General features: G+C 37.0%; 1 protein-coding gene across 1 annotated transcript; it reads right to left on the reverse strand.

Moving 5' to 3' along the window:
* Window positions 1–27,793, reverse strand: LOC123307799 (dynein beta chain, ciliary-like). Its single transcript, XM_044890237.1, is given in 12 exon segments — window positions 1–294; window positions 2,592–3,201; window positions 3,204–3,567; window positions 3,623–10,024; window positions 10,197–10,599; window positions 11,395–11,722; window positions 12,109–12,727; window positions 13,103–13,450; window positions 14,723–15,295; window positions 17,493–19,075; window positions 22,869–24,690; window positions 27,674–27,793. Coding segments are annotated over 12 exon segments (13,413 nt in total). The 3' UTR covers window positions 1–53.

Raw genomic sequence — 27,793 nt, forward strand, 5'->3', positions numbered from 1 at the left:
GAAACACAAAACAATACTTATACTGAATCGAAATATCTAAAATTTAACTCTCTTCATATCTGGAGCAGCAAAGCAACTCCAGCCAGGGTCCACTTCGAAGGTTTCTCCTTCGTTTTCAAGTTGAAGGTCCATACGAAAGTTGGCCCTCTCATCCTTGTCTTGTATACAGGACAATCGTACATATTCCTCAAATCTTGCTTGTCCTGGGTTATCGCTCTTATATAAACTACCGGCATAATTGGGAATAAATCTTTCAGTTTGGCATCGACAATACTATTTAACATCGGGTCCCATCTAGAAATGGAAACAAACATGAAATGGGGAAAAAAGGTAGGTGAACTGATATCATGAGAATTATTTTCACGCAAGAACTAGGTTCAGAAAAAAAAGTGAGGAGATCAAATTGGCCCTGAAATGAAGAAGTATTTCAATAGTAGTATTCTTTTCAGATCAATCCAAACACGTGAATGATAATTCTCCGGAAATATCTATATAGTCCATCATCCGTGAGGATGCCACTGGAAGAAAAATTAGAAATATTTCACTCTTGACTTTGATTGATGCTCAGAGGACTTTTTTCGAATAAATATATCCAAAAAAGGTCAAAAACTTGAACTATTCTTCTTAGAATCCCACAACTAAAAAGTAACATCCTTGAGGCTAAGCATTTTCTTCCGAATTCCTTCGTCTTTTAGGTGATTATTATTCCATTTATTTTTGAAAAATGAGAATTTTGTTGATAGCTTATCAATTTTTATTATTCAGAACATAACTCTGCTTAAAATTGTATGATTTTTGAAATGTTTACTAAAGTTGAAAGTTCTCTTATCTGCAAATTTTTTGGTTATTTCAAAAATGTATCATATGTAATTATTCACATAAATATTTCATGAAAAAAAATTTTAACTTTTTTTCTAGTTTCTGAATAATAAGACTAAAAGTAGATAGGCGTTATCGTAGTGACTGTTAAATATGCATTACTTTTTCGTGCACTCAATACTCTGTGATTGGAATTACCGGTTGTCGAATCATTTTTTTCCTATGCATCTATTTCTACTTAGCATTATTGAAAGTAGCAATTTCTCAATTTTTTTTTTTTTCATAACTGAAAATCTAGAAATGATAGGCCGGTTCTGTTTTCAGATTTGGATAACTCAGAAAAAAAGAGCTACAGAATGTGTCATCCGTGTCCTTCTAGCTGCTATAGTTCTCGATATCTTTTTAGTAGACAACGAATTTTGCCCACCCTGTGCATAATATTTATTTTTCGTTCTCAACACGAAAGGGCTAGCATTAAAAATACCGAACAGAAATGTGGTTTCAGGTTTAAATTTTTTTTTTCTTATTTGCTTACCTGTAAAATATAGGTCCTTTCGTTTGCATAAAAAGTGTAGCACTTTTCTACACTCGATTTTAGTATTCGTTTGCTGATTGAATTTACACCAGTGTAGAGGAGGTGTAGTTTATCTACATCTCCTTTTGACTATGTGTAGATAAACTACACTTCCTCTACACTGGTGTAAATCAAATGGAGTGTAGAAAAGTGCTACACTTTTTATGCAAACGAAAGGACCTTATGATTCATAATTCGAATGAGATCAAAACAAAATAATTACGAATTCTACCCTAGAGTGTTTGCATTAGTGTTCTGAAGTAACCATGGAAATTAACTAGTTTTTGTCTGAAAATGCCGAACTGAAGTAAACATTCAAATCGTCAAATTCAAATCTTGAGTAAATAATTCTTCACAATGAATTCCTTTTGTTGAAGTCGTATGAAATGGTATAGTGCTGCCACCTACACTTTCTTGGATGAACCATTGGCAAAACACGAAGAACATTTTCATATAATTTGAGGTCATTCGGACGAAGATCAATAGATGGAAAGTTCATAGGGAACAGTCCAAGCAGACAATCTAGAGAAACTATAATCATCATTTTTCACTAGGGATAACATACAGAAAAATCCTAAGGTAATTTCCTCGCATATTGAACCAACATAATGGAGTTTCTTTTTTAATCTATGAAGATATTTTGTTGACCACTCAAAATGTTCTCGATGCTCAAATTGTAATGGAACAAAAAGGAACTTTCACGAACAAGGGTTCAATTTGTTTCGGTTTACCATTTCTCAAATCGAGCTTCAAAAAATGAATAACTTTTCACGGTTTGAGTACTAGATCAGGTGATTCCCACTGAGCATCATTCAGACTTTTTTCTGGGACCTACACTGGTGAAATTGAACAAACAAAATCAAAATTCTCAAGTGTTACATGAGTTTATTTCCCACATCTAGAGAAAGTTATTCAATTGTGCTTTGTAGTTTTTTTGATGATTGTGATGGGATGCCTGTAGATTTCTTTCCTTGTTCAGCTTCAAAGTAGTCGCATTTTATACTAGAATTGAATACAGTTTTCGAAAATGGGGATGTCTTACTGTATATAATGTATCATATAACCCCACTGGAAACATAAATTAAATTTCCGAGAGATAATACCGCGAGAAATAAATTTCAACCAGATTAAATTATCTCAGTGAAAGCCCTGAGAAAGAGTTCTGCGCTATGGAAAAACAGAAAACTAAATACAATACCTTGCGCCTTCCATGTATAAACCATGCACATAAGCTCCATCTCTAGGAGCAACAGTAAAATCTTCCTTCTGTTTTTTCGTCACGTCTGTTAGTAGACACATCTTATCCAATGGCCACTCATTTCTTCTAGCCGTTTGCTGCATAATCGCCGTCAAAAAGGACTGAGGATTGAAAAACCCACCCAGCCAAACCGCTGGTGGCAACAAGAAATCGGTCACCCAACCTTCCAACTCTTTGATTCTGGCGCAGAGATCGGCAATCCAAGAACCCAACAGCAGAAGACTGGGATATGCCTTAACGGACCATATATCCGGAACTTGGTCCAAGAAGAGAGACTGCTGCAACATCTCCATATCTTGCGTAATTGTCAGCTCTCCCTTAAGACCCAAATCCAATTCCCTGAGGCTTCTTCGCATCTCCGAACACAAAATGTTCATTCTCTCGCATTCTTGGAGGGCAACTATGGCAAATGGTGATTTATCTTCCAATTTGGAGAACATATCTTGAATGGGGAAGGGTTCTGGAATTTTATCGAGTATATCTTCTATGATTCCTTTTACCTGAAAATAAAATTTTTTCAGATGCTGAGTTTTTGACAAAAGCTCCTCCTCACCTTATCTTCTTGAGATAATCCAGATCCTGCAGCTGCTCCAGAGTCTCTTGGTTGAAGCTCGAAAATTATTTTAAACATCTCCTCTGAAGACTGCGTTAGGAATCCTATTTCAGCATTTGGATGCAAACCATATAAGTAAGGGCTTTCAGGAGGTAAACTCTCGTCTATATACTTATGATAACCATCGTAATCGGAATTTGGTGGTGCTGGAAAACCTGGTGCTAACTCTAGTTCACCCTCTATCAACTCCGGTTTCAAGTACTCTTCCAAATACGTTCTGCACAACCGACGGTCCCAGTCATCAGTGATGTGTCCACCATACATTATTTCTCCAAATAAATATCTCAGGTCGTCATAGGGTACCTAAAGAAAGAATGAAAGATTTAGATTTCCTGAAATTTCAAGTTGAACAACTCACTTTATTATTACTTTCCAAATAATTATACAGAACGTTAACACTTATCGTGAGGTCTCCTACGTTGAAAGGATAATTTCTATTCCATCCTTGTGGACCAAATTTTCTCCTTTCAGCAACCACCGCATGAAAATAGCAAAGTGCAAATAAAAACGCTTTGAACTCTGACTCTTTGGTGCACATGTCCAACGTTTCTTGGCCGAAATTGTCCAGAGCTTTGTGTAGGTTGGCAAACATTCCAGTGGGTGGTTCGTTGGTTATTTTGATGCAAGTTTCCAAAATTCCTTGGGGAATGACACAGGCATGAGGATCTGCCAAGGGTTCGGCGCTCAGAAAGAGCCTGAAATCTGTATGAGACTTCTCGCATATTTGCTCCATCTTTTTCTCTAGCGTCGGCAACCATTTTGTTACCAAATGTATGTTCTCTAGTATGACCCATTGACCAGAGGAAGAAGCTGAATCTAATGATGTTTCGGCAACGATCTCCTGACCTTGTCCTAGAGACACACTGTGAAAATTACCCTTGCGATTTGTGAAGCCCAATTTTTTTCCCAACAATTCGACATCCTTCAGTGGGTTAACTCCTGGTGAGAGGATGAAGAATGTTGGAGTTGAATTACTAGTTTCTTGATATGATTTTTCGAAGTCTTCTGATCTAGCGGTCGTGTACTTCACACCTAAATTATTTTCTACGAACACCTTCACAGCATATGTCATTCGATCTGGTCTCAAAGCACGCATCATGCAGAGTTGAAGTATTTCTTTTCTATTTTTCCATTCTCCTGGATATTTTTCTCGTTCTGGATTTCCACTTTCTACAAACTTCTTCCATCTTTTCGCCGAGCCTTCAAGATCCTTATCCAGATTCCTCAATTCATCAAGCTGCGACAATGATTTGATACCACCCCATGAAGTGTTGGTCAGAAATTCTACTGGAGATACTACACCAGGAATGACTGGAAACCGCAGTAAGAAGTCCAAATGTTCTGGGTCGATTTCTTCAGAGTTGATGAGGATTTGGAAAGACATATGTGCTAAGAAAGTGAGTTTGTCGCGTTCGAAAAGACCTCTGCTCGTATACATGTAAACACAGAACGTTATACTGTCTAGTAAGTTCTCAACCCGTTCTTTGATTTTATCAGATCTTTCAGCTTTCCTTATTGCCTCCTTGAATACAACGCTGAATGCTTTTAGAGAAAATTGATACATGGAGTTGATTTTGTTCAGGTCATTAAGTACAAAATATAACAATGCTGCCCTAGCTGCACACGATCTATATTGCTCCCTAGCTTCATCGATTTTAGCGGTAGTTGATTTGGCTTCTTTTACCTTCGTCACAATTTCATTTGCTGTCTTCTTCGTTGTTTCTAGATTTTCCACTAATTCCACATCTCCCAAAATATTTCCAGTTGCAGTTGATAATTTGTAAAGGAGATTGTCTTCGCACTTCTTCAAAGTGATTTTGAATAAGTTCTCTTGCTTCGTCAGATTCGATTTCAGTTCTTCCAATTCTGGTCTCTCCGCATTAACCACAGTAGCTAGTAACTGTTCTTCAAGACCATCTCTCGTAACCGTGAAATTAATTAGCGTTGTTTGTGCCTGAATTTCCGGTTTGTAATGAGGGTTCGCTAGTTTAGTGTGAATAATAAGCCTAAATTTTGGATCATAGTCAACTTCTCGATCACCTATTTTAATTGCTGTTCCTTTCTTTATCAGAACTCTTCCAAGTATTGGTTCCAAAACAGAATCAACTGTTTCTCCAATGTTCTCCAAAAGAACAACAGAACCCTGACTTATGCAAAGTTCTAGAACGTCCAAATAATTTCTCATGGAAAGCCGTACAATCTTTAAAGATTCGCCGTACATATTTTTCACCCAATTTATTCCTTGCAATTGAGGATCAATGATAAGAGGCCATCTAGAAGAATTGAGAAGTATGCAAGCGTTTTCAGCTGACATTCTATCGGTCGGTAGTCCATCATTGTTCCATTGAGCTATTAGAGCATCATCAGTTAGAAGTGAAAGAGGATCTAGTTCTTCAGATCTTGGAATTTGAACCTCCAAATTCAATAGGAACGGTACCCAATATTTCTTCAAGAGAGCTTGGCGGTAGTTCCTCGTGAAACATCCTACATAAGAAATGAAGGATGAGATCAGTAGGACATCTCCTGGTAGGGTGGAGATTTGTGCAGCATAATTTGTCATCAATTCTTTCCATCTAATTCTTTCTGATGCTAATCCCGTGACAAGACGATTTGCGAGGTCGATCATCAATGTTGTAGCATCAGCTTCTGCTTGACACTTCATCTTGGCTGTTATAGCCATATCAAAGTCTGCTCTGAGAACAGAAAGTTTTTCCTCCAACAAACTCAGCTTCTCGTTGAGAGCAGCAAGCTTAGCTCTAGCGTCTTGAAGTTCTTTATTTGCTTTCATAAGTGCTTGCCTCTTCGGTTCCACAACAACGTAAACTTCATGATATTTTATTATATTGATCACCCATGAGCAGAGCCCCGCGGCTGCCAGAGATTTAGAATATATATTTTGAGGTTCGAATTGAGGATCTTTGAGATACTCGTATACAGCTTTCACAACGTCTGGATTGATATTGTCTTTATCGTAATTGATCAAATCATTGAGAAATTGATCTACTTTGCCCATCATCATTTTACATGCTTTCCATGATCTGTCTTTCGGCAGTTTTCCTTTTGAGGAAAATAAAACTAATACTGCGGCGCAAACATTGGCAACGGCATCTGGCGGAGTTGAGAAAGACTTCAATTCCGTCAAGTTATTTTTATTCAATGTGTTCAAAGCTTCCTTCGCAGCAAGAAGGGCAGGTTCAGCCTTAGCTAAATCATCTGCGCATATTTGCTGTTTCTCAGTAACATCTTCCTCGATTAGTTTCACTTTGGCCTCTTCTTCCGTGGCCACAGCTTGCTCTGCTGCAACTTTTTCATTTTCCGCTGACAAAACTGAGATCAGTTTACTTGCTGATTCGTTTCTCTCCTTCAACTCTACTTCCTGTGATGCTAGTATACGTTTCAAACCATCGACTTCCTCAGATGTTGAATCTAGCTTTGCCAGACCTAATTTCAATCTTTCAATGCTCGTTGTCAAAGTCAAATTTTTCTCGCTGATCAGTTTTGAGTATAGCGCAATCTGTTCGAGAAATGATTTCGGGGTTGTGTAGTTATATCTCTTTTCATTGTTTAAATACACTTTAGACATATCATTCACTTTACCATGAGCGTATGACATGAAAATAGCTACAGAATCCACCAACTCTTCTGGTAAATATGGTATTTCTGACAAGAATCTTGCGGATACGGATAGTAGTGCTTCTTGAGGCCACTCATGGAACCAATCTATAGAAACGCAATTAACGATAGCTGGAAATTTTCTTGCACGAACGCGGAGAGTGGCGCCAACTGGAGAAAAACAAAGAACACATTTTAGCAAGCCTCTCACCCTGTTTATGAAGAATTTCCAGCAATTTTCTCTAGTATCCTCCAATCCTAGATTCTTCACCTCACCTCTTACAGTAGATATAACGTTTTCTAAATCTTCGTCTGGTAGTAAATCGGATATTTCACCAGATGCCAGCATGTCATTTATGAGTACCAGAAATTCCTCTTTGGCTACTTGAGCATCGGACATTAGAAAGACAACGCCAGCACTCTTCAGACCAGACTTCAGATATAAAGTAGCTAAATCTGTACGTAAATCGACCAATGCGTATGTCTTACTCAGTTGAATCTGGAATACATCGAAAGAAGATATGAACGCTGCGAGTCTTGTGAGAGATTGCTTTCCAGATCCTCCAACTCCGACCAAGAGAGCATTACCCCTAGGAGACTCAAGGATGCGATTTATTCTACAAATATGATACATGGCGTCTTCGAAAAGCACCAAGTTCATAGCCGATACCAAATCGTTATAACCATTCAGAGCTTCTTGTAGCAAATCGTTCAAATGTGAGAATTCGTTGATAGGGTAATACTTAGGATCACCTAGGCCTTGAGCGAAATGACTAAATATCAAAGGTTCCGCAAAAACACTGCTCTCATCTAAATCTTCAACATACTGTCTCAGAGTATCTCTGATTATCTTCTTGAAGTTACCCATGTCTGTCTTATCAACCATCTTATCTTCATAGACTCTATGTGTTTCGTGTAACCATAATCGCACCAAATCTTTATAAGACTTCACTGAATCTCCTGTTGAGAAGAGAAGTCCCTGAAAAACATTCGACACATCTCGTAAGGTGAAAACGTAATGGAATTTTATGGCTGTTGGGAGAAAATTCTGAGCTACTTTGGCGTGTAGAGAAAGAGCTAAATCGACAATGTTCTGGCATTTTCTCGTGACAGATGGTGAGAATTTCAACAGTGGGTTCTTGAAATGCTCAGACAAAAGGCTATTATAAATATGCAGTGAACATTCATGCGTTGGAAAACTGACGGCAAAGACGCAAAAATGACGCTGCAATCTGGGATCTATGGTGAAACTGCCGGCATTCGGATTCATGCTCGATATAAACTGAACATTATGTATGTCCTTCAGAGCAAGCTTTTGACGATCGTACCAATGCTGGTAGTCCATATATTGTTTGATAAGTGTATGTGGTTGCACAGTAAAATATTTATCAACTTCTGGCATGTTCATGTCATCTATCAGATAAATCATATTTTTGCCCCCAACTGGAGCAAATGCTCTACCAGCCTTTTTTTCAAGGGGTTTTTCTAAAATTCGTTGGAGGAGTTCAGACGTGGTGTAGAAATTGAAAGGAATTCTAGTTACAAGATAATTGTCTGAGAGATTTTCCATTATGGCATTCAAAATAACGCTTTTTCCACTACCAGGAGGTCCAACCAACATGACCGGTATTTTTTTATTAGTCAAATGTTGAACAAAAAAACGGATTCTAGTAGTTTCGTTGGTTTCTACTAGTGTTGCCTGGAGGGGTATATCTGGATCGAATTGAAAATCAGGAACAAGGTCACTCCATGGCAGGAATTTTTTCGTTTCCGAGTCGATATAGTAGGAAAAAACATTTCCAGTTGTCGGGAACTTGACCGTCTTGAATTCGTTCAAGAACCATCTGCTGAACTCGTTCCTCCAATCTGTTATCTGGTCTTGGAACAGGCAAGAGCCGAAGGCCCATACTACGGCAAATGCGAAATATATCTCATACCATTCCTTGGGACTATCAGGAGAAATATTCTGTGGGGTCAAGAAACTGTCCAAGAGGAAGCAGAGCATCTGAAGATGAGCTATATCGGAAATTGGCGTTATTTTCTTGAATTTTCCTCTCAAAGTCTCCAAACAAGGGGGAACATACTTATCGAATAGTATGGAAAGATTAGTTTTTTCGCTTTGCGATGAACGTTGCTCTATCCAGGAGGCAACATACGGGTTCCATCCTAAATCTGCTGGATTAATATATAGAATTCCAGCCCTGGAAACTGTAGCTGGAGTTGCCGTTCGTAAGGTCGCTATCTCGAAAAGAAGTCTCATATGTTTGGTCAGCGCTATTCTTTCGTTGCTGGCCAGCGTGAGTACTTTGTTGTCGTCCATAAGTGTGTTAAGGGACTCGATCCACATTGGATCTATATCTCCATCGAGCACAATCCACTTTGGTCCTTCTCCTGTTAAATTCGTCTGATCTCTCATGATATTAGAAAACAGACCATCTTTCCATTCCCTGGTAGCTGGATTAATGACACCGAACAACTCGTCGTTTGTTACAGCTTTAGGGTTCAAATCGTTATAAAACGGTTTCCGTTTCTGTATTTGGTAAGTTCTGTACAATGTTTTCCACACCATGCTTTTTCCAGTTCCTGTAAAACCAACAATGAAGACGGAGTGTCGAACTGCTAGCAGTTCATCTAATTGCACTATCTTCAGAATGAATCCTTCTTCGGGCTGTAACTGACTGTCAATCGCAGCATTTCTTATGGATTTCTCCAACTCCATATTTCTTTTTCTCGGCACGTCCAACGCTGGGAACAGATCGCCTATCAGACCCATGAAAACTGGTACGTCTTCCGTCACTATCTTCGGAATGTTGAAATCTCGTAAAGCTCTCATCAACACTTGATCTTCTGGTCTCAATCTGTCGCCTCTCTTCAACGCTCCAGCAACCACCAAAACTGATTTGATCGCTCTGAGACCCCAATCGTAGTGATCTTGTTTGCTCAATAGTTCTCTACAGAGAGTATACAACGTTATGAATTTACGAGCGAGCAGTCTAGCCTCTTGAAAGCCTTCAGCTACTAACATTATCTCGCATATCAACTCAAAGTCGGGTACTACCATTGCGCAAGGTCTGAAGAGTGCTTTCAAATTTTCTGGCAGCTCAGTACGACCAGCATAACCAGGGTTCATGGTGATAAAGATTCCTATCTGTAAAGTGTACAAATAAAAATCACTTCATTGTATGTTATTATCACATAAATTTGGACACATATCCACAGTCGTTTTATTCTGAGTAATAATAAGTGTTTCGGATATAAATAAGATGATGACCTATTCTGGAGAGGTGCGAGGTGGGATATGGTAAAGAAAATTTATTTACCGTTGGTATCAGCTGAATCTTGGCTCCCAAAAATTTGAATTTCTTACGCCCCTCCTTTATCGCATCTTGAATAGTCTTAACTTGAACAGCGACCACTGACAGGACTTCTATAGAGATCCTGTTGAATTCGTCGAAGCAACCCCAACAACCAGTTTGAGCAAGTCCCTTGTAAATATTTCCTATCGACTTATAGTCCATTTGCTCAGAACAATTGAAGACGTAGACCATGACGCCAAGTGCTTTTCCGAGATCTTTGGTAGTTTCTGTCTTACCCGTACCTGCTGGACCAGCCGGAGCTCCTCCCATGATCAGATGAAGACTTTGTGTTAGGGTTATGTAACATCTATCAGTCAAGGGAGTGATGACTAAACGTGGAGTATTACCAAGGTATTCGTATTGGTACCTGCAAAAATAGGTATTGAAAGTATTTATAATTTAGCTGTTTTGAAATACGATTAACGCAAAGAAATTTATTCTCAATTTGAGAGATAATGTAGCTCCTTAAAATAGTTATTTTCCTATCAAGTGCGGAAAGTGATACTTGCCCGCACGAAACTGCCGTTGCCCGAACGATGCAAAGCAGAGTTCGGGTAAGCAGTTGAGTGCGGGCAAGACACTTTACGCAAGAGTTAGGAACAATATTTTTTCTACAAGCGCTTGAAATATATAAATGTATCCATTTCACGAAACATATCATATCTCATTTGATTAATTCATATATAATGACAGACGTAATTCTGCATGTCATTACTATGGGTTTCTCATCGTTGACGTTCTATGCATAGAAACATGATAGAATTTAATTTACTCTATAATATTTGCGTGCGGGAAAAACCCCTGCTAATCCATTCCCGCACGCAAATGCGTGCGGGAAAGAAATAGCAGGCGTTTTTCCCGCACGTTTTGGGAAAGTGACTCTTTGCAACTTGGAATGCGTGCGGCAAAAAGGTTGAACGCGCACGCTTGTAGAAAAATAAAATTTTCTTATGAAATAATAAGAGGACATCCCTTTTGACAGCAAAATTTTGGCCATCACAATTCAAGCACACATCTTCGAAAGTGAAATTGTAATCAATGAAGCCATCAAAGCAATTAAAACTCTTGAAGGACTTATAATACATATATTGAACCGATTTTGTCCTAACAGGAAGAGAGTATAAATAACAATTATTCTTCAAAGTATTTTTCAGAATTTTACCTGAACTGAGCATCACAAATATTTCCAAAGCAATCTCTGAGCTTGGAATCCCACCGGTGCCTCAGCTGACTCTGCCACTGAAAAGCTTGAGAGTTCTCCACTTTAGCGACAATCATCTTGAAGACCACATCCCTTGAATGAACATCTATAGTACATATGGTCATTATTTTCTGTCGGTTGCCTGGTGTTAAATCACCTAGTAGCAAGTTGATGAGTGCATTCAATTGCGTTATTTGTTTCTTCTGATAATCTTTAAGTGCACTTTCATAACCTTCCTCTAACCTTGCAAATGCAAGATTTACCTCTGTTGTCCACCATATTTGCGTGCCTGGAAATGTATGGCAATGAATGAGAAGATGAGGATCTTTTTCTATTACATAGGTACGTATCTTTTTTGGAACTTGTATTATAGTACCAATGAAGAAGAAAATTATTAAGTATTTGTGAAAGTGTAGTATCAGGGTAACCGTCATTAAATTTTAAGTACCCTAAACAAAAGGACAATTCGAAATTATTTGACCATGTTTCTTGTTATCAGTCAAAAACCCATTTTTTTTGTATGTGGAACATCGATAGTGTAGTATAAGCTCTACACTTCATTTTTGTTGTCATACAGTTGTGCGACACTGATGAAGACTAACAAGTCGAAAGCCACTTTTTTATTTTGATTTTCACAAGTCTATTTCACGACAGAACAAAATAATAACTCACCACAAAGTGCAGGCTGGGCAGGGTAGTCGAAAATCCACAATTCTCTGGGTTTTTCTTCGTAAGAGCCAATAGCATCATCCAGACACGAACGCAGGGTTTTCCTCATCACTTCAATGAGTTTATTCAGCCAAATTTCCACTTTTCCGACACATTCCAGGGGTGAAACCAGTTTGACGTACTCGTCATTCTCCTTCGATTTCATATTATAGGCCTTTTTCGAGTTGGACTCGAAACTGAGCCTAGCCAACGAGTCAAAAAGTTTGGTCAGGTGCCTCTGGATGAGTTCTGGCTGGTTGCCATTCGAGAGAATATCCAAGAGGTCGGCCGAAGAGACGAAATAGAATCTTGGGAAGGCCAATCGTTTCGTCTCCAAATAATCGTTTAGAGCTTTCTCGCACAAAGTAAGTTGTTCCGTCAGCTTATCCAACCTGTCGAAAAGACCTGGTTGATTGGTAGCCTGTACGACGTTCAAGTTTCTGCCCAGAGTGGAAAGGATATCCTTGAATTCCTTATCGATAAAATCGAAACGCTTAGAATCTTCAGGTAGCTGGATGCGTATGTCTTCTGAGCCTATGAAAATACTTTCTAGGTACATCCACTTACGCTGAACCTCCATGAAAGCCTGAAAATTTTCAATAGGTCTATAAATACCTATAGTTATTTAGGACCATTTCTCATGTTCTGTTGATGAAATTCGATGTCCTCTTCAGTAAATTTTTAGCCACAATGTTGTATTGGTGTAATATTTTAAGTGACTTGTGACTTCACCAATGTATGTCATCGAATGAAGAATGGAGTTTATGAAACAATACTTAGACTTCTGTTTATTATATTGAGAATTAAACTCTAATCTTAGTTAAATGCTCAGAATAAGCATTATTCTGAGTTTTGGTTATATGATTTTGGTCACTTTATTTCAAAGTTTATCTCAGATTATTAACCCCCCCCCCCACGAAAAACTCTATATTCACCCTTATAGAGACGTCTAGAAACTTACCTGTATAACCTGATCAGCAGTCGACAATTTTATTTGCCAATCGGTTACCTCTTCCAAAAAGAAGCCAATAAATTTCGAACTCATCATATTTTGTAGTGCGGATTGGTTATCTTCCAGCGTTTCTATCAGTTCTTCGGAAATTAGCAGCAATTGAACGCCAGTTCTGGCATGGGGTTCAATATTGAATGACATAGTGCTCCATGTGGCGTTCAATTCCTTGAGAATCTTTTCCATTCCCATCTCTTTGACGGATTTATCTACGATAGTTTTGACTTCCTCCTCGTATTCGTGTAAGTTCAAGGCCAGGAGATCGTTCAACGTTGTCTCTTCACTCATTACGAAACGCACCTGTGATTATTTTCAGTATTAGTTTGTTATATTATAGTTTTTTCAACAGGAACGGATAATTATAAGTGAAAATCAACGAATTGGACTGCCAGATTGGAATAATGATCAGAAATGAATTCATTTGATTTTAGAGGAAAATACAGAAGATGCTTCGATGAAAATTCACGACAATATACAAAGTGTTACCAGATTGACGGCGAAAGTTTTTAGGGGGTTATTCGTAGTCAAAAATTAAAGGAGGTCTTTGATATAATCTATAGCTTTTAGGCCTTTCCTTGTGAAGTTACACGCTATCAAAAATCCGTCAGTTTGTGAGCATGTTCCAGCGATAAAGGGGATACCTTGAATATTTTTTCAATTTTGTTGTGATTCTTCGAAGGGTTGAAACATGCCACCCCTATTTCATGAAGGGTTGGCTTTTGAAATCGAAACAGATTTGATAACTGACGAAATGACTCTCCGACACTTTGATTTTAAATTCAAGAGGAACAACTTTTAAGATTAAATTCACGACTATATCGCTTCAACCCTCAGTAGGTATAACAACCCCAACTTCTATATTTTGAATAGGGAAGATGAATTAAGTGATAAATCATTTGACAGAAAAAATCGAAATAATTTCTTGATTTTTCAAGAAGAACGAGAACCATATAGGTATATCGAAAACGAATAGATTAATTGACAGAAATGAAATATGCTGAGCTCAAAATAAAAAGCCATTTAAAATTAGGTGCACTCACCCTCAGAAATTTCATTTCACCTTATCAGTTATCCTATTTGTTTCTTTTTCAGAAGCCCATGTGCATTTAACTATAACTATTAAACAACAAAATTTCTCAATTAGAAAATATGTGTTAATAAGACCGAATAAGATTCATTGCAAATCTTTTTTGACCCCGTAAAAGCAACAGTTTCCTGATAGAAAAAATATAATATTGTTCATGCAGATCTTCTGTGAATGAAATCGAAAAAATCTAGTATGTGGCTGTTATTTCCCTTTGATTTCTATTGTAGCCTTCTTATTGGTAGAACATGCCTACAAAATGCCATTTCTTCAACTTTTCAGTACTTTCGAGAAGAGAATAATAATATTTTTATTACCCTACACCGTGCAAGCCTAAGAGCTTTAGGTTACATGATAGAACACCCTCAATTTTCGCCAAAGAATCACCCCCTAAACTTATTTGATAACACGATGTAGATAAAGCATGATAATTTTATTGAAGCAACCGACCATTGGTAGCAGCAAAAGCTGGTAAACAAGAACATTACCTTGGTAGCTTGCATAAGTTGCTGCCAATGCCTCTCCCTAATCGCAGGATTCTGCAGCTCCGTAACAGCTCTAAGCGAAGTGAGTAGATTTTTTATAGAAGCCTCTCCTTTTATAAATACATCCCAACCTCTCGTCTCCTTATCCATGGCCCTCAAATCTTTCGCGAACTTTTTGCACGACAATTCCATATTTTCCACATCTATCTTCTTCCACGGGGTCGCTCTCCATTGGTCTATGCAAGAGTTCATCATGTTGATGTAATCCCAGAGCTGTTTGATCTGTTTGAGTTCCTTTTTGCTCTGCTTTATCGGTTTTAATTCCTCCACGACGATGTCGAACACGTTTCCGTCCTCCACTAACTGTTTTTCCTCCTTTTCGAAATCTTCGATGATGGAATGGTTGTTATCCACCCTCGAATAAACATTCCGGCATGAGTATCTGAAGAGCCTATCGCGTTTGAATTGATTCCGGTAGAATGTTACTCGTGTTTCGAACACTCTGATTCTCTTCTTGATGGAGTTTATCTGGACTGCCTGTAGGGGTGCCACTGCCTGTTTTGTCGTTGCTGCAACCTTAAATCGAAACAAGAGTCAGTGGATTATTTTCTAATGATAATATACAGTGTGCCACTTTGAAATAAGGTCCATCATTTTGGTTGGTAGTTTTGAAAAGCCGCTCGACAAAGTTGATTGAATTCCCTGTGGAGTCATTTTTAAAAACGAATTCTTAAGAGCAACCCTAAGTACGCTCCTTCCTATGAGGGCAGAAACGTTTATGGTGGTGTATCCGGACGCAAACTAAATTCATCCTCGTAGCAGTTGAATGAAAAACGAATTCGAAATCTAACGATTTGATTACTTTTAATTGTTTGGAAATGTATAGGAGCGTTTTATAGAATAAAATTATAAATTCTTCAACCAATAACTCAAAATTAAAAGGTTGATTTCAAATTACCCGAATTTTCAATAAAATTTAGTGTTTTTCTGCAACCCCCAAACTGCAACCCCATCGAACATATACAATGTGTGAAAGTAAATCAAAGACAGTTGTTTGTTACAAATCGACTTGGAATTGGAATTGGCAAAATACCAATTTCTAATGATACCTAAAATAATTCAGGTATCTAATTTAAGAATCTCAAGAGACAAGGGTGGTCCTACGGGGGGGGGGGTTAAGTGGGGTAATTACCTCCCCCAATGCCCATTGGGAATTCGATTTTTCAAATTTTTTATATGGAAAAACTAAGAAAACACAATATTATAATGAAATGAAAAGGAGAGATTCCTTGTACACTTTGAAGAAAAAAATATGGGACTGCAAATGCTATCTAGTGATACCTACAAGGTGTTGTTTGAAGTCTTAATTTGTAAGGTCATTTGTTCTTACTACTCCCTCTCCCCCAGCAAATCAGTCTAGGACCACCCTTCAAGAGATATCTTTTCATCATTTTTGTCGAACAGAAATGTTGAATAAAAACAAGTAAGGAGTATAGCATCTCATCTAGAGAAGATTAGATAGGATATTCATCAGTTTGTCGTCTTGTCCCACACAAAGTGAGTGCCAAAATGCCTTACGTAACTGAAACCCAGAAGATTGAAACTTTAATGATTATTTTGCTACGGGTATAGAACAAAAACACAAAATAGAGTTCTTCATTTATTCTGAAAGAAATGTGCTGTGTTTTGATGTACCAACCATGTCGCAAAGTTGAATAAATATCCTCCCTTATCTCCCCTTTATAAGGAGAGTATCATCTCCTTATATATTTTTTTCACTTTTTTCATTTTCTAATTCGTTGACGATGAAGAGTTACGTTGCTTCAAAGATGACCACTTGATTATTAATTATTCAGGGACAGAGAAGAACAAATTAAATTTTGCGGTGATATTTTTCAATATTTTTCAAATGCAGATGGACCCAAAATTCAATTCAAAAAACAGAGCAGAGGACATATTTCATTTTTTTACGAAGATATTATCATTTCTACGATTAATACTCAAGAGATGATAAAGTTTTGGGATGAAATTTTCTTTTCAATAAATAATTTTCGCAGGTGATATTCGAAGCCTGTGAAAAGTTATGGTTAAAACATACAAGGGTTGTCGATTTCACCTTTCTCTAGTCTAGTTTGTTATAGGAGATGAGTGAAAAATGAATTGTTTTGAAAAATACCTCTACAAAATTTTATTTGTTTATATTGGTCCTAGTTTGAAAAAAATTCAATAGATAAATTTATTATCAAGTCTTCATCTTTGAATCAACGTTATTCTTCAACTAATCTAATCCGGGCATAACCCCATAAAAACTCTTTGTCTTATTTTGAGTTTATATGAACCTATATCCAAACTTATTGCCATTTATCCAACGACACTTTGTATATATTAGAGAACCATTTGTCCACATTCCCAAAAAAAGATGAGGTAAAAAAATTGACTGCAAATCACAAGTAGAAGATTCTCTCTCAAAATATGTGAGACGGTTAGTTGACTTGTGAATCTAGGCTCCAAAAAGTTCTGCAATCTGCATAATGAATTAACTCACAATAATTCTTTCAAATAATTGCCACCATTGGAATTTTTGTGTCGTCTGTGGGTGCAGAAACAAACATCTAGCATCTCGAGCAGGTTTGATTTTAGAAATTTTTTGACGTCTTAAAACTCATCCCAAAAAATCCACATTAACAAAATACATATACTCCCTCCAAACCATCATGTAATAGATACGAATATATACGAAGTTATGGAAGCTTGCCCAAATATCGATACCTACCTTCTTACAATACATCCACCGATCTGGTATTTCTTGCAACTGCAAATAAATTTCCTCCGGAAATTCAACTTGATACGAAAGCAACAGGTCCATTATATCCCTCAACGGCTTGAACATACCGTCAGTCTCCACCATCATCTCCTTCACTTTGAAGAGATACTTCATTATCTTCAAGAGACCTTCAACGTCATTCGGTTCCAATGGAGTCAACATAACGCTCGTTGATTCGGCAATGAAAGCATCCAAGTCGTTCAAGCTCTTAATCACGTGGTTGTATAAATGCTGTTTGAACAGGTTGCTCCATTTACATATCACATTGAGGATAGCCTGTCTCAAAGGTCTTATTACTATCCTTAACCAACCACCTTCTATAAGTTCCTCCGTTGGGAGATTTTTTACCTCGTCATATAGTTTGTCGTAAAAATCAATGCTTTTCTTGAAAAGAGCCATTGTAGGAGGTGTTTCCTTAAGTGGGGGAGCATCTTCATCCTTCAGTTGCTGCTTTTCTTCAGGTGTTAGTCTTCTTGAATACTTAAGAAACTGATTGAGAAATTCTTGTCTGTCGTCCATCCAGAGCGGAGCGTAAACGTCGAATTTGCGCTCGTAGCTCGCTGCTTTATTCATAGCCAAAATAATTCTCGAAGTTATTTCTTCTTGATTGTCTTTGACACATTCGTCGAGCATGATGTCGTTGTAAAAATTTTCTGTGGTGCTTGTGGGATCGATTCTTTCCATGTACAATCCCATATTATACATATCCTTCAGCATATCTTCGATCATCGTTAGGAAATTAGGAGGTGACTTTTTGTCCACTGAAGGGTTGAAGATGATGTTGGGTTCTTTCAACTCCATAGAAACCTCGAGAAACGGCGTGACTGGCACGTAGTCTCCCATCTCATTCAAGAAATAGTTTTGGGATACTACGACGGCTTCGATGAATTCGGAAACGATCAGGGTATCTAAAGAAAGAAGGTAAGCGTCCCATTTCGCAGATATATCAGCTTCCGGAGGTTGAGTGAGCTCTTCTATTGTGACAATGCTATCCGTTTCTGTTACCTGGTACTTATGTAGTTTCTGACTACTAGCTTGTATGAATTCTCTCCGCTTGTTGAATTTGTCTTCAGATGTTTCTGCCCTCGATGTCGTTCCTTCCGTGAGGATTTTTATGGTTTTCGGTCTCTGAACATCATCGTCGTCTTCTTCATCGGTAGAAGGCATAGAGCCCCCAGCCGAGGCACTCTCATCGTCTTGGGTGTGTTCCAAATCCATTTTCTGTATTAATTCAGAGGGCGGTGTGGGAGGTGGCGTATAGGGTAGGTCGAAGTATAGATGGTAGTTGTGGTAGAGCACGTTTTTGAGTTCTTGGGTGCACGCGTTTATCTGGTCGTAACGTTTATGCACCCTTTCGTTTCTGTCATCGATGCTAAGTAGGTTTTCCTTCTTTCCGTCTTTCCTTTCGAAAATGGGAACGCTTGACCACGCCTTTATACTGTTCATTAGATGGTTGGAGTTTGATTGTGCTTCTTTCACTCTATCGTAAAGGTACTTGACTATCTCATACATGACGTCGATGTTCTGAGGGTCTGTAAATATAAACAGGGAACTTATTTTCTTTATAACTACTGGAAATCTAATGCCCAGTATAAATTATTATAGTCTAAGGCCAAACCCGAAATGAAGAAAAATTCTAAGCCGTATGTGGTTGGTCCGACAATCATCACACTACAAATTATGGTATGAATGAAAGTAAGTGAAGAGGATTTGGTTTAGTTCCGAAACAAGGGTTGATGATTGTTTTTATGCGTTCCAGCTAAATCATACCACGTATCGAAATGATGTGAGAGTTGTAGATAAAAATTACTATGTCAACAACTTTTTCATCAACCAAATTTTAGTATAACACAAAATTCATTGAAAAAAACGAAAATAATTGATTTTTTTTTGCAACAAATAAGTATTGATTCATATAAGAATTACTGAAAATATGTGTAAGAAGTAATTTTTTTTAAAGCGAAATATGCTTTGGTATTTTTAGGAGACACAATCGGCAACAACACTAATTTTCAAGACTTTCATTCATCTTTACCACTGATCATTTTTTTCCTGAAACCTCAACTAAACAACAACTAAACAAAAAATTGTTTTTTCGAAATAAATTTTTGGATAAATGTACCTATTTTCATAGATTTTTACTATATTTTCCTAGGTTACATACATAAAAATATTTCAAACAAAAATTGTACGAAATCGCATGATTTTTTTCAAAGTGATTACGCCAATCTATTTAATGCAACTTCATTTTTTAAGTGGGATACCCAGTACATTTTTCTATTTTCTGTAAGTATTTTTCTCCTGATCTAGAATATATATGTATATGTAGGTCCGTGTCTTTCATTTCGAAAACTGCAGAGTTTCATAGTTTCAAAATTAAGAAAAAAAAAATGTGAAATCATCCCAAAATTCTTTATATTCAAAAAATCTATTCAAAAGGATCATTATTTCAATGAATACTTACTAAGGTTCTGATTAAGTTTGTTGATTTATTGCAGCCTATTCTGACAACTGATTACTGAGTTTGCCAGGTACTTTTTCTCAAAAGAAGAGAGATAGATGGTCATATGCGTATATATTCCAGGTCAGGAGAGAGACATTGCTAGTCAACAATAGAAAAATATGGAGGGTGCTCCATTTGAAGGAATGAAATCGCATTCAATTTGTTGTATAACTCGTGCAAAACATTTTTTTGTATCGCTATTTATAACAAAGATAAAGGAAGGGGCAAGTTATAGAGAAAAACCCGCTACATATATACTTCATTCAAATTTATTTTAGCAGTCGGTTGGCCATGAAATAATTTTCTCAAGTTTTTGTAACTAGAACGAAGTTAAGTTGGCACTCATGAAATGTCGTTAATGTCATAACGCCGTTGCCACAACTAATATCAATTTTTATTACGAAAATGCCGAAAGTGATTGAAAAAAGAGACAGGGTTTCAGGAAGTGCTATTTAGAATTCAGGTCCGCTCATTCAAATAGTTATACCCTGATATTCTAAAATCCACAATACGTCAGACGGTAGCGAACATATTCAATGTAAGAGAATTTATATAATGTTTCATCTGAATCTAAACGACATATATTTCAGCTGGATATTTCCACAATCAGGAAGATTGTGAATGAAGAGGATGACAAAGAATTTCCTTCTATTGGGAGACCCAAAAAAGTGGTGGCATTTGAGAATTTATTGTTTGAGTGAATTAATGCGAAAAGTTTACTATAGGATTTTCGATAAATGTCATCGGAGAATAAGTTCCCTAAAATGGATCTTTCTATTTTTCATTTGACTTGTCCTATACAATGTAAATGTCTTAAGTTACTAATAAATACCTATAATTATTATTATTACATCAATGTATTAAGATGAAAAGCCACAAATACGCGCAAGTTACTTTGTTACTTGTTTATTCATGTGAAATTTTTGTTCAAAGGTGAAGTTCATCTTAACTTGAAACTTCCTTCAATTCCTTTTACTTATATTGATGCAAGATGATTTTGTTGAAGAATTTAACATTCTTGTGTTTATCTGTTAATTCCTTCGGGAGATACCCATTCCCAACCACTGCATTATATGCATTTCATCTTCGAGTTAATATTTTTGAAATCTACAAATGATGTAAGCCAAAGAAGATAACGAACATCAACTCTCCTCAAGCTAGTGCATATTATGATATTATACTGATCTCTTGTATTTTCCATGCAAATAACTGGATTTGGTATGACTTCAATCAGTTTGTATAAACTTCAATTATATTCGTTACATATGTTCCGAAGAGATTCGACATTGTGATAAAATACGTAATAACAGAAACTTTTACGTAGAACGGGCAACATAGCGTTGATTTGAAACCCAAAAATGTTTTGACAAGCTTCATAACCCCACATTTTCGTACTATACAGAGTGAAATGTGTCAAATTTCCATGGCCAACCGACTGCTAAAATAAAAGTGAATGAAGTATACATGTATTTGAAGGTGAGGCTTTTTTTTCAACCGAAGGAAGAACTGGTCAAAATGGTCACCAAAAATCACCGATACAAAACTCTCAAAATGACAAAGTTGAAAAAAAATTAAAAATGATAGTGAAATAGATCCTAATATGACCTTAGACCGTTTGTTAGCTGAATTATCGCAAAGCAGTAGGAGAAAATTTATCTCCTGATTCTACCATGTGGTTTCATTTAGGATATTGGCTCGTTAGATATTTACGTGGTAATGAAAATGGAAATTGTTCTCATTATTTTTTGGTGACTTACAGGATTTTATGAAATGGCCTATTTCGATACCAACTGACAGAAGAGATTAAGGGCACAATTGTAAAAAATAGAATAATACTTCAAAATCCCATCAATAAAATTTGTCCAAATTATGCACCAATTTTTTCACAATGGGCATCACAATCTTCTTGTACAAACATTACAACAATCGTCGTCAAAATGGGATGAAATGGGGCAACAACTTATCACTTTATATCAACATAACTAACATAAGCACTTTCATGAAACTGCCTCGATTTTCTACTTATTTTTTCACCCTAAATTGCACGATACAACAATTATTATTCTTTCAAAAGTGACCTGATGCATCTAATCCGATGAACTTGGTACTGAACCATTTCTTTTTTTATGTTTGTGTCGTTTTTGCGATGCCGGAGTCACCTTCCACAATTCCATAATTCAATGAAATTTTATCAAATTTCTAGGGGTTGTATCTCAGCCATCTTTTTGGTAAAAAAAAGCCTCACCTTTGAGAACACCTATTTTTAGTAAATTCTTGAGGTCAAAAGAAGCACTTTTTTCTTTTACGATTTTTTCTGATTCGGCTAATTTAAAATAATAGCCATTTTATGTTTTCATAATAATCTATGCTATCCCTGGAAAAACATATTTCCCTTTCAGAATAACAAGCTAAATCTATGACACTATACTTATGTGGTTATCTTGAATAGTTATAATACATTCAGCTAAGTTTGTTCCTTTGAATTTTTGGTATTTTCATGGTATGGTAGGTGAAGGTCAGAATGAAGAGATTGAGTGAAATTTTGTGTTCGGACAAGATTCATATATAACATGCGAATAATCCTTTTTATGGAATCTCAACTGTCGTATCTTCTCAATTGAGCCGAATTGGAAAAAATGCAAAAGGAAAAAGTACTTTTCTGTTAAAATACACGATTCGCAAGATTTATACCCTGTATATTTTGGAAAAGCTAATCAAATTGAGGTTGGCACGAAATCGTAGAGGAAATAAATCAGAAACTTCTTACTATTTCAATTAGAGAATAACGTTACACTATAGTAATAACGTGAAAAGGTTCTTACCATTATCGTTCCACGTAATCATGGTCAGCAAAGGATCCAACATCGCATCAATCTTCTCCATTTCACTTGATATCATGTTGTATTCAACTTCTAGAGTGCTGTTCTTCATGAAGTTGTAGTACTCTTCAATCCTTATCAAGCGTATGTAAGACTCGTAGAGTGATTCAACTAGCTCAAACACTTCTCTGGCTTCCTCTGGCAAGTTTTCAATTCCCATTTGAGTCAAATAGCGCATTTCTCTGAGCACTGCCTGCAATCTGGGATCGAGATTAACTCTCAACTCGTTCTTGTCACCGTCTTTGGTAAGCTGTGTCCTATCTAAAGAGTCCTGTATGTCTACACGAGATCTCTCTATCCACTCTTCTAAGGTCTTAAGGATGGAATCATTCAAAATCTGCCGCATCTGCTTATATTTTCCCATCATGTATTTAACCTCTTCGGTCTCCAAAATTTCGTTCTCCAACTGAAGGAAATTTTTTTCCGGTTTGGACACCCTTTCCAGGAGCTTTTGATACCAGTATATACGACCAGCGATAGGTGGATAGTATTTGTCCACCTGTATACCGTGTGATTCACCGTGATCGTAGATCTTTTTCACTTCATCTACTTCTTCATCCATTTTTTCAGCGATCTTTTTTATAGCTCGTGTCACCTCCACTCGAACCATAGTCCTATCGATTAAATTTCCAATTATATTAATCAATTTGAAATATGCATCTAAGTTATGGCAATCTATGAATGCTTGGTGAAACACTGAGGCTAATCTGTTATCTATATCTGCACATTTCTCTTCGAAAATCTTGTAATCGTCATGTATAGAGTGATCCTCAACGTCAAGAGTATCGTAGGTTACGTTTTGAAATACCCTGTATATTCTCCCGAAATCCGAAAATATTTCCTCACATTTCACCGATAGATATTTCCCTTTTAGCCCTCCCACCTCAACTCTCTCCAACTTGCTGTAATCAATGTTGGCTGAGAGAATTTTCTTCACTAAGTTGAGCCTGTCCACAAATTCTATTAGTCTTTGGAAGGCTGTTCTTCTATGGAAATTCCAAGGTTGCGGGTTTGGATCTTTGACTTTCTTATAATAGCTTGGTAGATTCTCTCTCACGTATTCGAAGGAATTCAGGAATAGTTTCAGTATTTCTGTAGTTCTTGTGACTTTGTCAAATATATCCTCAGCTTCTCCTAGAAAAATTGATTGCGGATCGAGGCTTCTGACTACGGATTCTATAAGCAGATTGGCAATTTGCCGAAATAACGTGACAATTTTCGCTGAAAATGCGTAATATTTCGAATTCGCCCAAATCAAAGCAACAACATGGATCAGTGGTTTTATGTGGTTTTTCATGTCTAGAAAGTCGTTCTCTTCGAACCTCCGAATGTGTGGTATTAGTGGTTTCAGATGTATAGTGATATCCTTCGCCTCCAAGAGAGTTGATACAACGTTTCTAAATAATGATTTGAACATCTTCAGATAGGAACTTCCGGTCATTTCTAAATATTCGGCCATTTTCTTAACCCTGGGATCGCTGAGTTGGTCGTAGATATTTTGAAAATTATCAAACCGCTTCTTCCAGAAATCGATCTCTGTCATTGGTGTTGGATGTGAACCATCCACAAAGGCATTTTTAGAATTTTCCTTAATCACTTCTCTGCAAATATGTGTCCATTCAACAACCATATTTTCGATTTTGGTTTTAAAATCACTGTTGACAGATTCTCCCGAAGTATCGACGAAGATTGAGATTGTTGTGTAGATGTCATTATAGCCAGTTGGCATAGGAAGAATAGTTTCTCCTTTGACAGCTCCGCGAATCTGTAAAAAATTATAGTCCATTCAAGAATGATTGACATCCCGGGTAGCTATGGAAAATCGAATTTAAGTTGGTAATAGCCCATAAGTTGAGATTTTGTGTTGCGGAAGTCATGTTGGTATTGTGAATAAACATTGATCTATAGACCTATTATATGTGAATCTATGCACTTACCGACTGTTATTTGAATTTTGTACAGCTGTTTATGTTCTTAATTTAATCGTATAAATTGGAAACATAATTGTGTCAATTTTGAATGCTGATTAATATGCTGCAAATCTGAATATTTCTTATTTTCATATACCTTTCTAGGTTATATTAATATATTCCAGTTCTGTGATTGAAAGTACAGAAATTTTTAAAGATCTTTTGTGACCAGATATCAATCTGCGCCTTATTTTCTGCATTTAAAACATAGACATATAGACATGGACTGTGCCTTTCCTTTCTATCTATGCATGAAATACGGTCAAAAAAAGTGACAGAGAGAAACGCACGTCGGGAATGCAGTTGTCTCTTTCTAGAATTTTGATTGGTCTACACTCACCTCTATGTGAACAAAAATGAGACTGGTAAATTCCCGACGATCATTTCTCTCTTTCTATAAAAAGAGCCAATTTCATGCTGACATTGCTCAGTCCATGTCTCTATGTCTATGATTTAAAAGGAAGCTCGATGTTTGGGTACCACACCAATTTTACACAAAAATCATCGGATCCAAATTTTCTCTGCGAAGCCTTGCCTAAACCTACTTATTTCTTAAACGGATGGTAAATTGGGGATGGGAAATGAGTAATAACGCTGTTCAAAAACCATCGTGGTCAAAGTCCGATGAAGCAGCTCAAACGGGAGCCAAAACAGGACTTACAGCCAGGAAGGCTCTGCTTTCCATTTGGTGGGAGAGGAAAGGATAATAGTATATAACATTACTAGCAAGGTAAGAGGGTTTTTACTGGCGAATGGAGGATATAACTGACGAGCCGCAGGCGAGTCAGTTACCTCCTTGAGTTTTGTTGGTCTACTTGAATCAACTATCAGCTAGATTCAGCCCTAATACTTTATGGGCAAAATGGTCTATGCTGAAAAGCTGCTTGGATATGAAAGAAAATGCCCCTGTTCGCAGGTTTGTTTTCCTTTAGTTGTCATTTGCAGATTTCAAAAGGTAATAGCGTTTCTGAAACGAAAAAATGAGCGTTATACGCCAAAAAAGGGCCAAGGTATTAAGTAAAGAAGAGGCTAAAGAATTTCTTTTACATGCTCCTGATGACCAGTGGTTGCTGGCGAAAATTGTAACAATATTTGGGATTTTTGGATGTTGTCGATGTGACGAAATTCTATCCCTAAACATGAATGATGTAGAAGATGTGGGAAAATACGTTATTGTGACATTGCGGCAAACAAAAAATTCAACAACAAGAATATTCACCATAACCGATGATGGCTGCAGCTTCAAGCCCTGCATGTTATACAGAAAATATGTAAATCTTTGGCCTCCTGGAACAGAAAGCCTGAGATTTTTTTTGACATACAGACATGGAAAGTGCATTATTTCCCTTAATGCTGGCCAGCACACTATTGGTGGTGTCCCAAAGCAAATAGCGAAATATTTAGGTTTAAAAGACCCAGAGTTATACACCGGCCACTCTTTTCGCAGAACTGGAGCCACTATGGTTGCGGATTCGGTTGGAGATATTTTAGCACTAAAGCGTGCAGGAGGGTGGAAGAGCACCGAAATTGCGATGAGTTATGTCGATGATTCGGTCAACAAAAAAATCGAAATGTCTAGCAAATTATTTGGTAGTAAGGAGAGTACAAATGTTCTGCAGTCCTCGAGTTCAGCAGTTTCTGAGTCAACAGATGGTTCATCATCATCAGTATCAACTCTTTCATCATCAAAAATCTGTGTTACTGGAAATAACAATTGTACGTATGTTGTATGATTTTCAACATATATGACGATAAAACAAAATTTTCTAATGTAAATAATACTACTAACTTGTAAAAATTTTGCAACTTAACTGTCAGTTTTACAAGTTAGTGACTTGATAAAATAAACTTTCTTGATTAATATTGTGTTTTTGGAAAAAAATTATTATCAATTGCTTCCATATGGCCAAACATTGAAATCAGATAACTATAGTCAACGATTTGACCGTTTGAAGTCAGCGATTGACCAGAAACGGCCACAATTGACCAGCAAGGGAGGTGTTGCTTTCTATCAAGACAAAGCCAGATCACACCCGACTATAGTGACTTCCCAGACACCCCAGGAGCTTGGATGGGAAGTTTTGATGCATTCACCATGTAGTCCAGACTACATGTTTTTCTTGCATCGCAAAACTTCCTTGGTCACATAAAATTTTCATCCAAAAAGATTGCTAAAATCGATTACAAATGTTCTCCTCCAATAGAGACAAAGACTTATACGATATAAGCATTATAAAGCTACCTTCAAAATGGTAGCAAATTATTAAACAAAACGGTGCATCTTTGAGTTAAATAGCACAATCGAAAACATATCAAATAAACTTTAATGGTTTTCACTTCCAATCTCTGGAACAAAATTAATTGAAACATTGAAATAACCGATTAACTCCAGAGATCAGGAGTGAAAACCCTAAAAGTTTCAGAAAATACAGAATCCTTCCACTTTGAATTTCAATCGATATATCAAATAAAGTCTTGAAATTCACAAAAATTAATGGATTCCTTTTTCCCCAACCTTTTAGATACACAAGATTTCCAGTTTTATATCGTCGCTAGAGAAAACATTTTCTTGCCCAAGTGATGTAGAATGTAGGTGAAAGGTCACCTTCCAGTGTTCGGTTTGAACTTGACAATTAAATGTGGTGACTTAGGTGGGCCAATAAAACTTAGGTACACTGATAATAATTCATAACTTATTGTAAACTGCGCATAATCGATTTTAAAACGGAATCAACAAAAAAAAACATGAACTTGTAGATAGTAGTATCAAGAACTAACCTCTTCTACGTGATTCTTGAATTCAGCCATGTGCTTCTTTACATCTTCTTTAACAGTTTCCGGCCAGCCCACTTGATTTCCTGGGTGATTGAGCATGGGAATGAAGAAGGTATTCAGCAT

Source organism: Coccinella septempunctata, chromosome 2, assembly GCF_907165205.1.
Source record: "Coccinella septempunctata chromosome 2, icCocSept1.1, whole genome shotgun sequence".
In the NCBI taxonomy this organism is placed as follows: Eukaryota; Metazoa; Arthropoda; class Insecta; order Coleoptera; family Coccinellidae; genus Coccinella; species Coccinella septempunctata.